Consider the following 11,197-nt stretch of genomic DNA (forward strand, 5'->3'; position numbering starts at 1 on the left):
GAAGCTTGGCCTCACCCAGCACTCCCATCTCCTGCTGACCCTGGGAGCCCCAGGACCTGTCAGTGCCAGAACCCTCAGGGAGACTGTGGGAGGGGGCAGGTTGGTGCTGTTTATTAAACATAATGAATCGCCACTAAAATGTCGCAATGATTAAAATCCCCTTTTCCTGGATGAGGATTGGGAGGCAGAGGGGGTGCCCAGACTCCCTCCAGCAGCAGGGGCCTGTTCCTGCCGGTGGCCCTGGGTAGGGGCTGCCCCGCTCACAGTCCACAGCCCGGTCCCTGCCGTCAGGGCTCCTCCTGCTCCGGCTCGGTCGGGGGCTCAGTCACAGGCTCAGCTGCGGGCTCGGTGTCAGCGCTGCCGTCCGTCTGTCCGGTGGGCAGGTCCCGCGTCTCAGCGATGAGGCGCTTGACGCCCACCATCCACTGGCTCACCTCGTTCACGTGGTCCACCATAAGCGAGCGGTGGATCTCATCAGCTGCGTCCCAGTGCTGCTGCTGAAGCTCTGCCAGGACAGGGGGACAGCCCCGTCAAGGGGGCAGGATCCGCCGTCCCGCGGGTGCCTCTGCCCCAGGGCCTGCTGCTGGTGCGGCCGCGGCCCCCTTCACCCCCTACCTTGCACCAGGAGGTTCATCCTCTTCCTCACTGGTGCCGACAGTTTCCCCTGAGCCCACGCGTCCTCCAGCACTGTCAGCCGCCGCCCGATGTCATTGCACACTTGTTTCTGGAAGCAGAGGTGAGCTGGGAGTGAGGGGATGTGCCCCTGCCAGCTCTGGGGAGCCCCGGGCCAGGGGCGGCTCTCTTCCCCCCTCAGGTCTCCTGGCAAGCGGCAGCCCCTGCCTGGCTGCCCCGGCTGCCGTTCCGCCGGCACCGCGGCTCAGGGCGGCGGGAGGGGCCGCAGCCTCACCTGTACCGTGGCCCGGCAGGAGTCCAGGGCTGCCCGCAGCGGGGCAAGGACGGTGTCGGCGGACACGCTGCATTCCTCCTGCTCCGGGCCCGCCGCGCTGGGCCGGCCCTCAGCCCGCGGGGCAGCGCCGGCAGAGCCCTGCGGGGGCGGCCCCAGCGCCCGGGGCGGCGGCGCTGCGGGGTCGGCGGGGGCGCTGGGCGGGCCCGGGGGGGCACCTGCAGGGCACAGGCACCGAGCCCGTCAGCTCGGAGCCGGCTGGCACCGGGCCCCGAGTCCCGGCTCGGCCGCCCCCAGCACCGCGGCTGCGAAAGCCGGGCCGCGGGTCCCGGCGGGCTCGGCCGGGCCTGGCAGGACAGGGTGAGGGGCTATGGGAGCTCCGCGGTGCTGACCTGGGGGTGCCCCCGCGGGCGGAGGGGGGGCCCGGCGGGTGAGCGGGGTCCGGCGGGAGCCCCCGGCCTGCGCCTGCAGCCCGTACGAGAACTGGGGGGGGTCGTTCCAGCCGCGCTCCTGGTTCCCTGCAGCAGCGAAGGGCGCCGTGAGACCGGAGGAGACCGAGGAGCCCCCGCGCCAGGCGGGACCCCCCGACACGTCCCTCCCGGCGCTCCCCGCACCCGGAACGGCCCCGGCGTCCTCCCACACACGGAGCCCGGCGGAGCCGATCCCCAATCGCGGCCCCTCCCGGGCAGCCCCGCGGTATCCCGGGACCGGGACCGGGACGCCCCCCCGCACCGGAAGTGCCGCGCGCGCCCGGCGCCCCCTCACCCGGCTTCACGTAGGACTCCGCCATCCCGCCACGTCACGCCCGGCCCCGCCCCTTCCGGCCCGTGAGGCGGGGATGGGCGGGAGGGGCGGGGCCGGGCCTGTCCCCGCCCCGCCGGGGGCCGCGCTCGGGGCCGGGGCCGGGCCGGGGTCGGGGTTGGGGCCGGGGGCTCCTCCCCGGCGGCTCCGGCCCCGGCCCCGGCCCGGCCCGGCCCGCTACGGGCTGTGCAGGAGGGCCCGGCGGAGGCGGAACACCTCCAGGAAGGAGAAGAGTCCCCGCTTGCGGGCGCCGGCCCCCGCCCCGCCGCCGCCTCCCCCCGCCTTGGCCGCCCCGCGGGCAGCGTCCCCCGCGGCCGCCGGCCCGGCCCGGCCCCGCCCAGCCGCGCTCTTCGCCTTCGCCCCCGGCGCGGCGGCCACGAGGCACTTCTGGTACTGCACCTGCGGGGACACGAGAGGCAGCGCGGGGCACTCGGCACCGGGGACAGCCCGGCCTCCCCGGGGCGGGGCGTGCCCGGCCGCGGTGCCGCCGGTGCTCACCATGCAGGCGGCCTGCACCGCCTCCGAGATGGTGCCGGCGTCGGGCTCGCACCAGAAGGCCGCGCACTGGAAGCGTCGCCCCGTGTCCACGATGAGCGCGAAGGTGTGCGCGTCCCGGCCCACCCCCAGGAAGGTCACGTACCGCACCTGGCACTCCCAGATGTGCGCCGCCTCCTCGGGCTCCTGCGGGGACCCCGCGGGCCCATCCAGCCCTGGCCTCCGCCCGGGCAGCCCCGCCGCCCCCCAGGGCCGCTCTGCCGGGGGCAGCACCGTGCCCGCTCCGGCCGCGGCCCCCTGCTCCCTCCCCACCTGCGCCGGGTGCACCCTCATGGCCGTGTCCGACACGTAGATGAGAGAGGGCGTCCAGTTCTCCCGCCCAGGGCGCCTCGTCAGCTTCTCGATGGCCTCGTTCAACACATCCATCCCTGAGGAGAGGGACACCCCATCCCATCGGCCCCGGCTGCGGGCGAGGAGCTGCCCAGCGCCAGGGCACGGCTGCCCGGCCGCCCCGCGGCACGGAGAGGCTTCCTGGGCGTCCCCAGCGCGCTTACCCATGGCCCTGGGCACGGGCAGGCTGCCGATGTACAGCGCCTCGTAGGTCTGCATCGACTGTCTCACCGCTTCTAGGATATCCACTGCCAGGACGGGAGAGGGGGGCTAACATTGTGTCTCTGCTGTGTCCCCAGCATGCCCAAGGACTCCGGGGAAAGAGCCGGACAAGCCAGAGGGCTCTGGCTCACGGGCGGACTGTGGGCAGGGGGAGCAGCAGTGCTGGGGGACGGTACCTTGCAGCGGCAGGTCCTCGGCCGAGATGGGCTCCAGCGTGGCGGCGCGGGGCAGCCTGCTGCTCGCTACAGCTCGCTCGGCCACGATCTGCAAGAGATGGGGATCCCGGAGCCTCCCCTCACCCCCGAGGTCCCCGGCCATGCTCACACCCTCCGGGGTTCCTGCGTCCCACCTTGGAGCACATCTCATGCAGAGCCTTGGCGATGCCCTTGGCAGGCACATTGCAGTGGAAGACGTGACACTTGAGGACGCAGGTGTCCTTGTCACTGGCCACGAAGGCGAAGTCTCTGCAAGGCCACGAGCAAGGCAGTGAGACCCCGACAGAGGCAGCCCCGCGCCTGTACCCCCCCAGCCCTGTGCCCCCTTACCTGTCCCTGCAGCCGTGGTGGCAGTGGGAGGGAGGAGAGGGGACAGGTCACTGCTGGGGTGCCTCCCCCAGGTGGGCAGAGCCACCCCCTGGCCCTAGCTGTGCCCTGGCCCCTGGCACCTGCCGTTGTCGCAGCCAACGCCCCACACGCGGATGTTGAGGATGGGCTGGCGGTGGATGAGGCTGCGGTCCAGGGGGTCCACCAGGCTCATGGTGTCCTTCTTCAGAATCATCACTAGGTCCTGGCCCTGCAGAGGGGCAGTGGTTCCCTCAGCCTGGCAGACAGCCTGGGCATCCCCAGCACCCAGCCCCTGTGTGGGCAAACCCCTTCCCCAGCAGCCTGCTCTGCCCCAGCTGTGGGGTCAGCCCTGCCCTTCCCAGTTACCGTTCCCTTGTGTGGGGACCCACCCAGGCACCCTGGCAGTGTTCCCAAGGAACAGCCCTGTCACACCCACCTGCTCTACACCTGGGACCATCGGATGGATGCCCTGTGTAGAGTTGACTCTACCACCTGCTCCCCTTTTCAGCACAGTCCAGCCTCAGCAGCAGCGCCCTTGTGGTGGGACCCTGCCTGGCAGCACCACCCCAGGCTCTTACCTCGCCCTGGTTGTCTGCAGAGCCCTGGCCCTTGCTGTTGGAGAGCTGCTGGATGCAGTTGTTGACGGCGATGCTGCTCTTGCCAGGTGCCAGGTCCTCCTCGGGGATCTCCACCCAGCCCAGAGAGCGCACAGCAAAGCACTGAGCAGGGACACGAGGGGCTTCAGTGCTCCTGGCACGGCCACCTCTGTCCTGCACACCTCACTGTGCCACAGTGGTCACCCTGCTCTGGCTCCCATCCACGTCCCTGCCAGCTGCCACCCTCCTCCTCCTCTGCCAGCACAGCCCACGATGCGGCAGGGAAGCTGGCGGGTGCAGTACCTTGGAGCCGGGCTCTGCGCTGTGCTGGAAGTCATCTCCATGCCAGGACAGGGAGTGCCTGCAGAGGGACAGGGCAGTGAGGGGAAGCTCCCTCTGCGTGCTCCTGGGGCACCCAGGGAAGCATCAGGATGCCCTGGAACCAGCAGACCCCCGTGCCACCAGCTGGGAAGCATCCCATGGGGGTGCCCAGTGTGGTCCTGCTGTTTCAGCAAGGGGGGAGCACCAGGGCCCAGCACCCAGCACTGCTCAGGGATCAGTGGCAGCCCACAAACAAGGCAGCAGAGCACAAGGACAGCCCTACCTCCGGGACAGCGAAGCCATGGGGCTGGGAATGGGCCGGTCCTTCCCCGAGTGCTTCGCTGCAGGGCCCTGGCATTCCTGGAGAGAAGAGGAAAGGGGTGAGAGCTGCAAGAGAGGCATCAGGAGGCACCAGGTAGGAGTCCTCCCTCCCGGGACTGCAACAAGCTTGTGAGTATCCTAAGTATTTGAGTCCAGCTAGGATGAGCTCCAGGATGGGACCTGCTGAAGCCTTTCAAAGGGCTCAACCCCCAGATGGGCTGAGCAGGACTTCAGGGTCACACAGACAGGGTGCTCCAAGGGGAGGCTGGACCAGTCGTGCCCAGAGGGCCCTTCAGCAGGATTCTGCCAGGGGTGGAATCCAACACCAGCCCTCACACCCCTGCCCACATTCCCTACCCTTCCATGGAGAGTGTCATCTCCATCAGCCTCTGTGTGCCCTCCTGGGCCGGTGCTGCGTGCAGGGTGCTGCCACTGTGTCGTGCCTGTTGGCACATGCCAGTAATAGGTACCCAGAGAGTCACAGATTTTCCTCCAGCCCGGGGGGAGGTCAGGGTCTGTCTCCAGGCTCTGGTCGCTCCAGAGGTTGTCTGTGCAGAGAGTGAGTGTGAGATACAGGGTAGGGAGAAAGATCCCGCAGTTGCCTTGAGGAGCCAAGAGCTTTGCCCAGCAGCAGAAGGGTCCTGCAGTGGCCTCTGGGTGCATGGGCCAGAAGAGGAGGCTGGCAAGGGAACATGGCACGATGCCAGCGAGGCTGCAGCAGAGACAGACCCCAGTGCAGGGGAACCGCCTCGATGTTCCCGGGGGACAGCAGAGCGCCGGCAGGGCACAGAGAGCAGGGGCAGCCTGGGCCTGCCAGGCGGGGCACCAGGCTCAGGCTTGGCCCGCGGCCGCCAGCCCAGTGTCCCCCTGCCCTCGGCCGGGAGAGGGGCCGGGACACACACCGGGGTCCGGGCAGAGGATGGTGCTCCGGGGGCTGCAGCCAGAGGGTGCGATCGCCGTGGCCCCGCACCCCCAGCCCTGCGCGGGCACCGACTCGAGCCCGTGGCGCAGCACGGCCGGAGCGAGCCCGGGCCGCGGGGGCGGCGCGCTCCGACCGGCCGGGCTGTGGGGCCGGGCGGGGCTCCCGGGGCGGGGAGGGTGGGGGCGCTCCGGGGCTGGGGAGACACGGAGGTGGATATGAGGTGCCCCCGAAGCGGGTGGGCTCCCGGCGACCTTGGCGGGGCGGGAGCGGCGGGGCCGGGCCGGGCCGGACACCGCGGGCCCCGATCAGCACCGCGGACAGCGCCGGGCGCGGCCGCCGCTCCCACCCTCCCACCCCGCAACGCGACCCCCGCCCTGCAACCCGACCAAAGTCCTACAAGCCCACCCGAGCCCCGAAACCCGACTCGAGTCCCACAGCCCCGCACCAGCCCCACAACTCATCCCCGCTCCTGCAGCCCGCCCCCGAGCCCGCAGGCTGTGCCCGTGCCCGCCGTGCCCGCCGTGCCCACCGTCGCAGTTGACCAGGACGATGGCCAGCATGTAATCCTTGCCCAGCATGGCCCCGCCGCCCGCCCGGCGCGGCGCCCCCGCCGCCGCCTGCCCAGGCCCGGAGCCGCGGCGGCTGCGGCGGGAGGGGCGGGACCGGGGCGGGCCGGGGCGGGGGCTGCAGAGAGCCGGGGGGGCGCGGGGGATGGCCCGGACGGAGCTGGGAAGGGCGGGCATGGCCGGGCCCTTGGGGTGCGTCTGTCTCGGGGCAGAGGTGGGATCCTGAGGAGGGAAGGGGATTTGGGGGCTGGAAACATTTCTGAGTGCGACAGACAGCAGAGCCAGGGCAGCCCCTTGTGCCCTCAGGTTCGTTCCCCTTCCCTCCACTCGCTCTTAGGGTTCCTCCATTCCCTTCCCTGTCCTCACAGATCACCATCATTCCTCTCCACCCATGCTTATCCCATGTTCATTGTCCATTCAAGCCCAGGTCTGTGTCCAGCCTCCATCAGCCAGGGCTGAAGGCTCCCAAATGTCCGTGCTGGTTACCTTCACCAGTTATCTTCACCTTCTCACCAGATCAAGAGCTTTGCATCTCCAGTTTGAGACTTCTTTCCATTCTGTCTTGGCTAATGATCAGCGCACAGGAGCAGAAGTTCTGGAGACATTTGTTGTACACCTGAATTCCCCATGAAGCTCCCTGAGTACTGCTCAGGAAAAAGTCCTTCCAAGCTACAGGTGCCTGATGAAATATTCCAGGATAGGTTGCTATAGGTGGCCTCTCCAGACAGTCCTTCATGGCCTCTCCACCTTTTCTTCTTCAGAGCAGTTTTTGAATGTGCAGAATTAATTTTCCATGCTTGGTCCCTCTCTTTCTTTCCTTGGTCTCATTCATGCATTCCATGGGTAGGATGCCCCTGATTTTGTGAGACACCCTCCTCTCCTTTATGCATTTTAACCTTGCTCACCTGGCCAGAGAACAGCACCAGCTCCATAATCCAGTTTTTCAGTTGTCCACAATAATTTCTGTCTCCTGGTGGTGGTGGTTGCTTTTTCACATACAGGTTTTTCCTCCTGCATCTCCCCAGAGCTAGTCAGATTTCTAACACTCCATTCAAGCTCTGTGTCCTTGGGACATTATTTGCCTGACCCAACCCAGCCCACACAGCAGAGCAGGGGTGGCTCCCTGTGTTCAGATGTGTCTGAGGGGTTACAGGTCCCACCTTGACTTCTGCTTTCCCCAGACTTCCACCTTTTCCAGTTCCCCACCAGGACCAAGTTTATCATGGTGACTGCTATTGCTCTGGTACCCTCTGCTGCACATCTCTCCTTTTCCTTTTCTCAACACACATTTCACTTTCAAAAACCACACTCAGCTCATCAGACAGGAGGCAACAAGCCCAACACAAACTGTCCCCACTCCTCTGGCTCATCCAAGCCCACCAAGGTGAAGGCAACTCTCTCCTGGCAATGTCATGAAGCTTAAGGGTGATGATGGCCCTGGTGGTATCAGGAGGGAGGAGAAATTGGGGATGGTGCAGAGCAGAACCCATGGATTGTATGGAATGGCATATGGGATGTTCCATGGGAAGGGGAAAGGGAGGGACCAGGGGAGGAGAAGCACAGGAAGGCAGAAAGAGAAGAGAGAAAATGTTCTGGTGGTGTGTGGGCAGTGGTAGCTTTGCTTGCCAGCCTCAGCAGCATGTTCCAGCACTGCAGGCTGTCCTAGACCCTCATTAAATCATCCCTCTTCTGTGCACTGCTGCTCCCTGTTCAGAGAGCGGGGAACGTTCTGGTGGTTCACAAGAGGAAAAGGATAAGGAAAGTGTAAGGATAAGGATAAGGAAAGCCCATACCCATTATACTTTTCAGAGAAAGGTGTGAGACATCTTGTAATTCTACAACTCATCATTTTCTCCTGTTAGCCCTGAAGAGTGAGAGATCTGGGCTTGGTTTGGTTTGTGCCTGAAGTAGAAGTACAGTGGCAAGCAAGTGTCATTTTTGGTGCTGGGTTAGAACCCCAAACTCTTCTGGCCTGAATGATGAAATCCTGGAGAAGGGGAATAAGATTTCTCCTTGTGAAGATTGAATTTGATCTTCCTAGTACAAACACCAGCTAGATCTCTTCACAATATAAGGGGGATCTCTCAGCCCCTCTGACACTTCCCTCAAAAAGATAAAAAACCACTCACATGCTTCCTTGGAGCAGCCTGGGGTCTCAGATCTGTCAGCTGCAGATCAAAAGTCTCCTAAAGAGGCTGATTACATGAAACACTCCACAGCTGCAGTCAGATCCAGATCTCAGCAGTTCCAGCTCAGTTTTACCTAAGATAACAAAATAGATAACTTGACTCCCAACCAGATCTTCTGTACATGCCATATTTCCAGGGGATGAACATACAAGGTTTCTCTCTGCACTGCTCCTGAGACAAAAGACAGAATTCCCCTCAAAGAAAATATCCACTTTCCATCAGGTAATTTTTCTGGTGCATGTCTTCATTCACTCTGGAGAAGGATGTTTCTGATGTGGCAGATCAATAATTTTCAGGTTATGAAAACCCTTCATAAAGAAATCAAGTGAAATATTAGGTAACAATTCTGCTTTTCCACTGCCTTCCTCCCAGCTATTGGAAACCCAAGATCATGTTATGCAGCCCAGACTCAGTTATCTGTAGTTATCAAATATCCCTGTCCCAACACCGTGCCTGGCAGAAAAAAAACACAGTTTAAGCTGTTTCTGTGCTTCCACCATCACTTATTTCCACCCCAGTTGTGCAAGTCAAGCAGAGACAAAAGGAAGAGCCCACAAGATGAACTAAGACAGGTCCAAGTCAATCCCCTAAAGAAAAAAATCCCAGGGTATCACGTTTGAAACTGTAATTCCAATAAGCCTTTTTGGTTTTTTTTCTGTTTTAGTGCCTGGCTCCTGTAAACAGCACTGGTTTCAGAGCTGTGTGAGCTGTTGGCACCATGGATTTAATTGGAACATGCAGTTCCATCCCATAGCCCACAGAGCTCTCTGGAGCTGCCTCTTCTCTCAGTTTTTTAAAGAAATGCTGGTAATATCCTGTGCTCATTTCACACCTCTCCTATGATACAGAGTGCAGAATATCCATAGTTTTGACTTCTCAAGCTGCTTCACACACACTCAGATAACACATTTAAATTTTGCTGTCACCCACTCCTAACCCATCTCAGCAAGCCTGGGGGTGGGACTGAGGATGAGGAAATCCATCCCTGCCCGTTTGAGGTGCACACACTCTGGAACACAAACAATTCATGGGAGGAACTTCTCAAAGGAACTCAAAATCAGCAGCTAAAATGTTGAGTGTTAGTGAAGCAAATGCTGCTCTTGGCTTCATTTAATTTCTTGGAGACAATTCTGATGCTTCTGATGCTTCCACCTCAGGCCCCAGACAGCTTTGGGTTAGTGCAGAAATCAGTCAGAGCTCTGCAGCTCTTTAACCACTGGATCAGCAGTGTCCACTGGCTGCTTTCCTTTGCTAATTCACAGGATTCCTTCTAGAGATGTGAAACTATATCAAGAAGTTCTAAGCATGTTTTGACTGCTTTAAACTAAAATCTAAATGACCTCTCTTGCAGCAGGACTGCTCTCTTATTAATTAGTTCCAGCACCTCATAGTTATGATGAGAAAAGTCTTGAGGTACATGCTAAAAAGCATCACAAAGAAGCATATAAACCTTAAGTGGTATAAATACATGAGGGAAATGTTGCATCAGCATCAAGCTTCCACTTCAGAAATATCTTTTGTCTTCATTTAAACTAGATAAAAAATAGAGTCTGGTGTTATTAGTTAGCATTTTAATAAGAGCACTATTTAATTTTACTTTTCTAAGCTGAAGACTCTGCAATATACTTCTATTCAGCAGTTTATGAAGAGGAAGCTCCACTGGCCTTATTTTTAAGGTAAAACACAGATTATCACCTACATTTCTGCATGTTTAAGCACTTGAACAGTTAATCAGCCCACTGAGGCAATATCTGAAATCACTGAAGTTTCATATTTTGTATTGCACTAGATTTGTTCTTTTTTCTTTGGTTATTACCAGAGCCATCAAACAACAACAAAAAATCTGGGTTTGTTTTCATTTTAATGATAAAAGTAGATGCTTCATTTACTAAAAAGGTTCAATTCATATTTACTATCTGTGCTCCCAGTTTTAACCCTGCTGGAAGCTTTTGTTTCAACAACCCGATGCTGACATGCACAACCTTTAGAAAAGTGTAACTGCAAAGAGAAATGAATGTCTAAAAATGTAATTAAACATTCTAAATGGAAAAGATCAGCAAAGGTGTTTTTCAGTGCTCTTCTTGGTCCTTTTTATAAGGCATTAAGGTTGAAAAGCACCTCCAAAAATCATTCAGTGCAACCTGTGACCAATCACCACCTTGTCAACCAGACCGGAGCACTGAGTGCTGGGTGCAGTTGTTTTGTGCACAGTTCCAGAGATTGTGATTTCAACCCTGCCCTGGGCAGCCTGTTTCTGCGTTTATCCATCTTTTCCATGAAAAAATTCCTCCTGATGTCCAACCTGAACCTCCTCTGGTGCAGCTTGAGGCCATTTCCTCTTATCCTGTGCCTTATTCCCTGGGAGAAGAGTCTGATATCCACCCTCCTCTCAGGCAGTTGAAGACAGCAGGAAGGTCCCCGAGTCTTCTTTTCTCCAATCTGAGCACCCCCAGCTCCTTCAGAGACTGACACTGCAGACCCTTCCCCAGCTCCATTCCTTTCTCTGGACATGCAACAGCCCCTCAAAGTCTTTCTTGCTGTGACAGGCTCAGAAGTGGATGCAGCACTGCAGGTGTGGCCTCACCCAGGGCAGAGAGGAATTCACTGGCCTGGTCCTGCTGGGCACACTACAGCAGGTTCAGGCCAGATGCCCGTGGCCTCCTGACCCTCTGGGGAACACTGTGCCTCACGTTCAGCCACTGTGAGCCAGCACTGCCAGGGCCTTTTCCATCAGGGCAGCTTTCCATTCCCTCTGCCCCGAGCTTGTGCTGCTCCCGTGCACTGCCTCACCTCGCCTTTCAACCACTCCCTCAATTGCCTTATGTACCTTGTCCCTCCATTGATTACGGCTCACCTGCCCCATCCTCCCTTCCTTGCTTTACAAAGCTCTCACTTGCCTTGTCCACC

General features: G+C 60.2%; 2 protein-coding genes across 2 annotated transcripts; both read right to left on the bottom strand.

Annotated features, from left to right (window-relative positions):
- Positions 1-89: 89 nt before the first annotated feature.
- Positions 90-1,808, bottom strand: SRA1 (steroid receptor RNA activator 1). Its single transcript, XM_064724962.1, has 5 exons — positions 1,670-1,808; positions 1,297-1,422; positions 908-1,122; positions 616-724; positions 90-505 (listed from the first exon to the last, which is right to left on the bottom strand). Exons 1-5 carry the CDS (start codon positions 1,692-1,694, stop codon positions 288-290), a joined length of 693 nt encoding a protein of 230 aa, XP_064581032.1. The 5' UTR covers positions 1,695-1,808; the 3' UTR covers positions 90-287.
- On the bottom strand, positions 1,761-6,223 carry APBB3 (amyloid beta precursor protein binding family B member 3). The gene is made up of 12 exons (XM_064724963.1): positions 6,065-6,223; positions 4,971-5,161; positions 4,576-4,652; positions 4,275-4,332; positions 3,954-4,094; positions 3,477-3,604; positions 3,358-3,363; positions 3,162-3,276; positions 2,989-3,076; positions 2,755-2,838; positions 2,204-2,628; positions 1,761-2,104 (listed from the first exon to the last, which is right to left on the bottom strand). The coding sequence occupies exons 1-12, from the start codon at positions 6,111-6,113 to the stop codon at positions 1,883-1,885; spliced, it is 1,584 nt and encodes a 527-aa protein (XP_064581033.1). The 5' UTR covers positions 6,114-6,223; the 3' UTR covers positions 1,761-1,882.
- Between the last annotated feature and the right edge of the window lie 4,974 nt (positions 6,224-11,197).

This window comes from Zonotrichia leucophrys, chromosome 13 (genome assembly GCF_028769735.1).
Source record: "Zonotrichia leucophrys gambelii isolate GWCS_2022_RI chromosome 13, RI_Zleu_2.0, whole genome shotgun sequence".
In the NCBI taxonomy this organism is placed as follows: Eukaryota; Metazoa; Chordata; class Aves; order Passeriformes; family Passerellidae; genus Zonotrichia; species Zonotrichia leucophrys.

Coding starts and splice junctions, on each gene's coding strand:
- SRA1 (XM_064724962.1), bottom strand. CDS start 1,694: ATGGCGGAGTCCTACGTGAAGCCGG. Junction 1,423..1,669: donor GGAGTCCTACGTGAAGCCGG/GTGAGGGGGCGC, acceptor TCGCTGCTGCAG/GGAACCAGGAGCGCGGCTGG. Junction 506..615: donor GATGAACCTCCTGGTGCAAG/GTAGGGGGTGAA, acceptor CTGTCCTGGCAG/AGCTTCAGCAGCAGCACTGG.
- APBB3 (XM_064724963.1), bottom strand. CDS start 6,113: ATGCTGGGCAAGGATTACATGCTGGCCATCGTCCTGGTCAACTGCGAC. Junction 4,333..4,575: donor ATGGCTTCGCTGTCCCGGAG/GTAGGGCTGTCC, acceptor GTCCCTCTGCAG/GCACTCCCTGTCCTGGCATG. Junction 2,105..2,203: donor CGGTGCAGGCCGCCTGCATG/GTGAGCACCGGC, acceptor GTGTCCCCGCAG/GTGCAGTACCAGAAGTGCCT.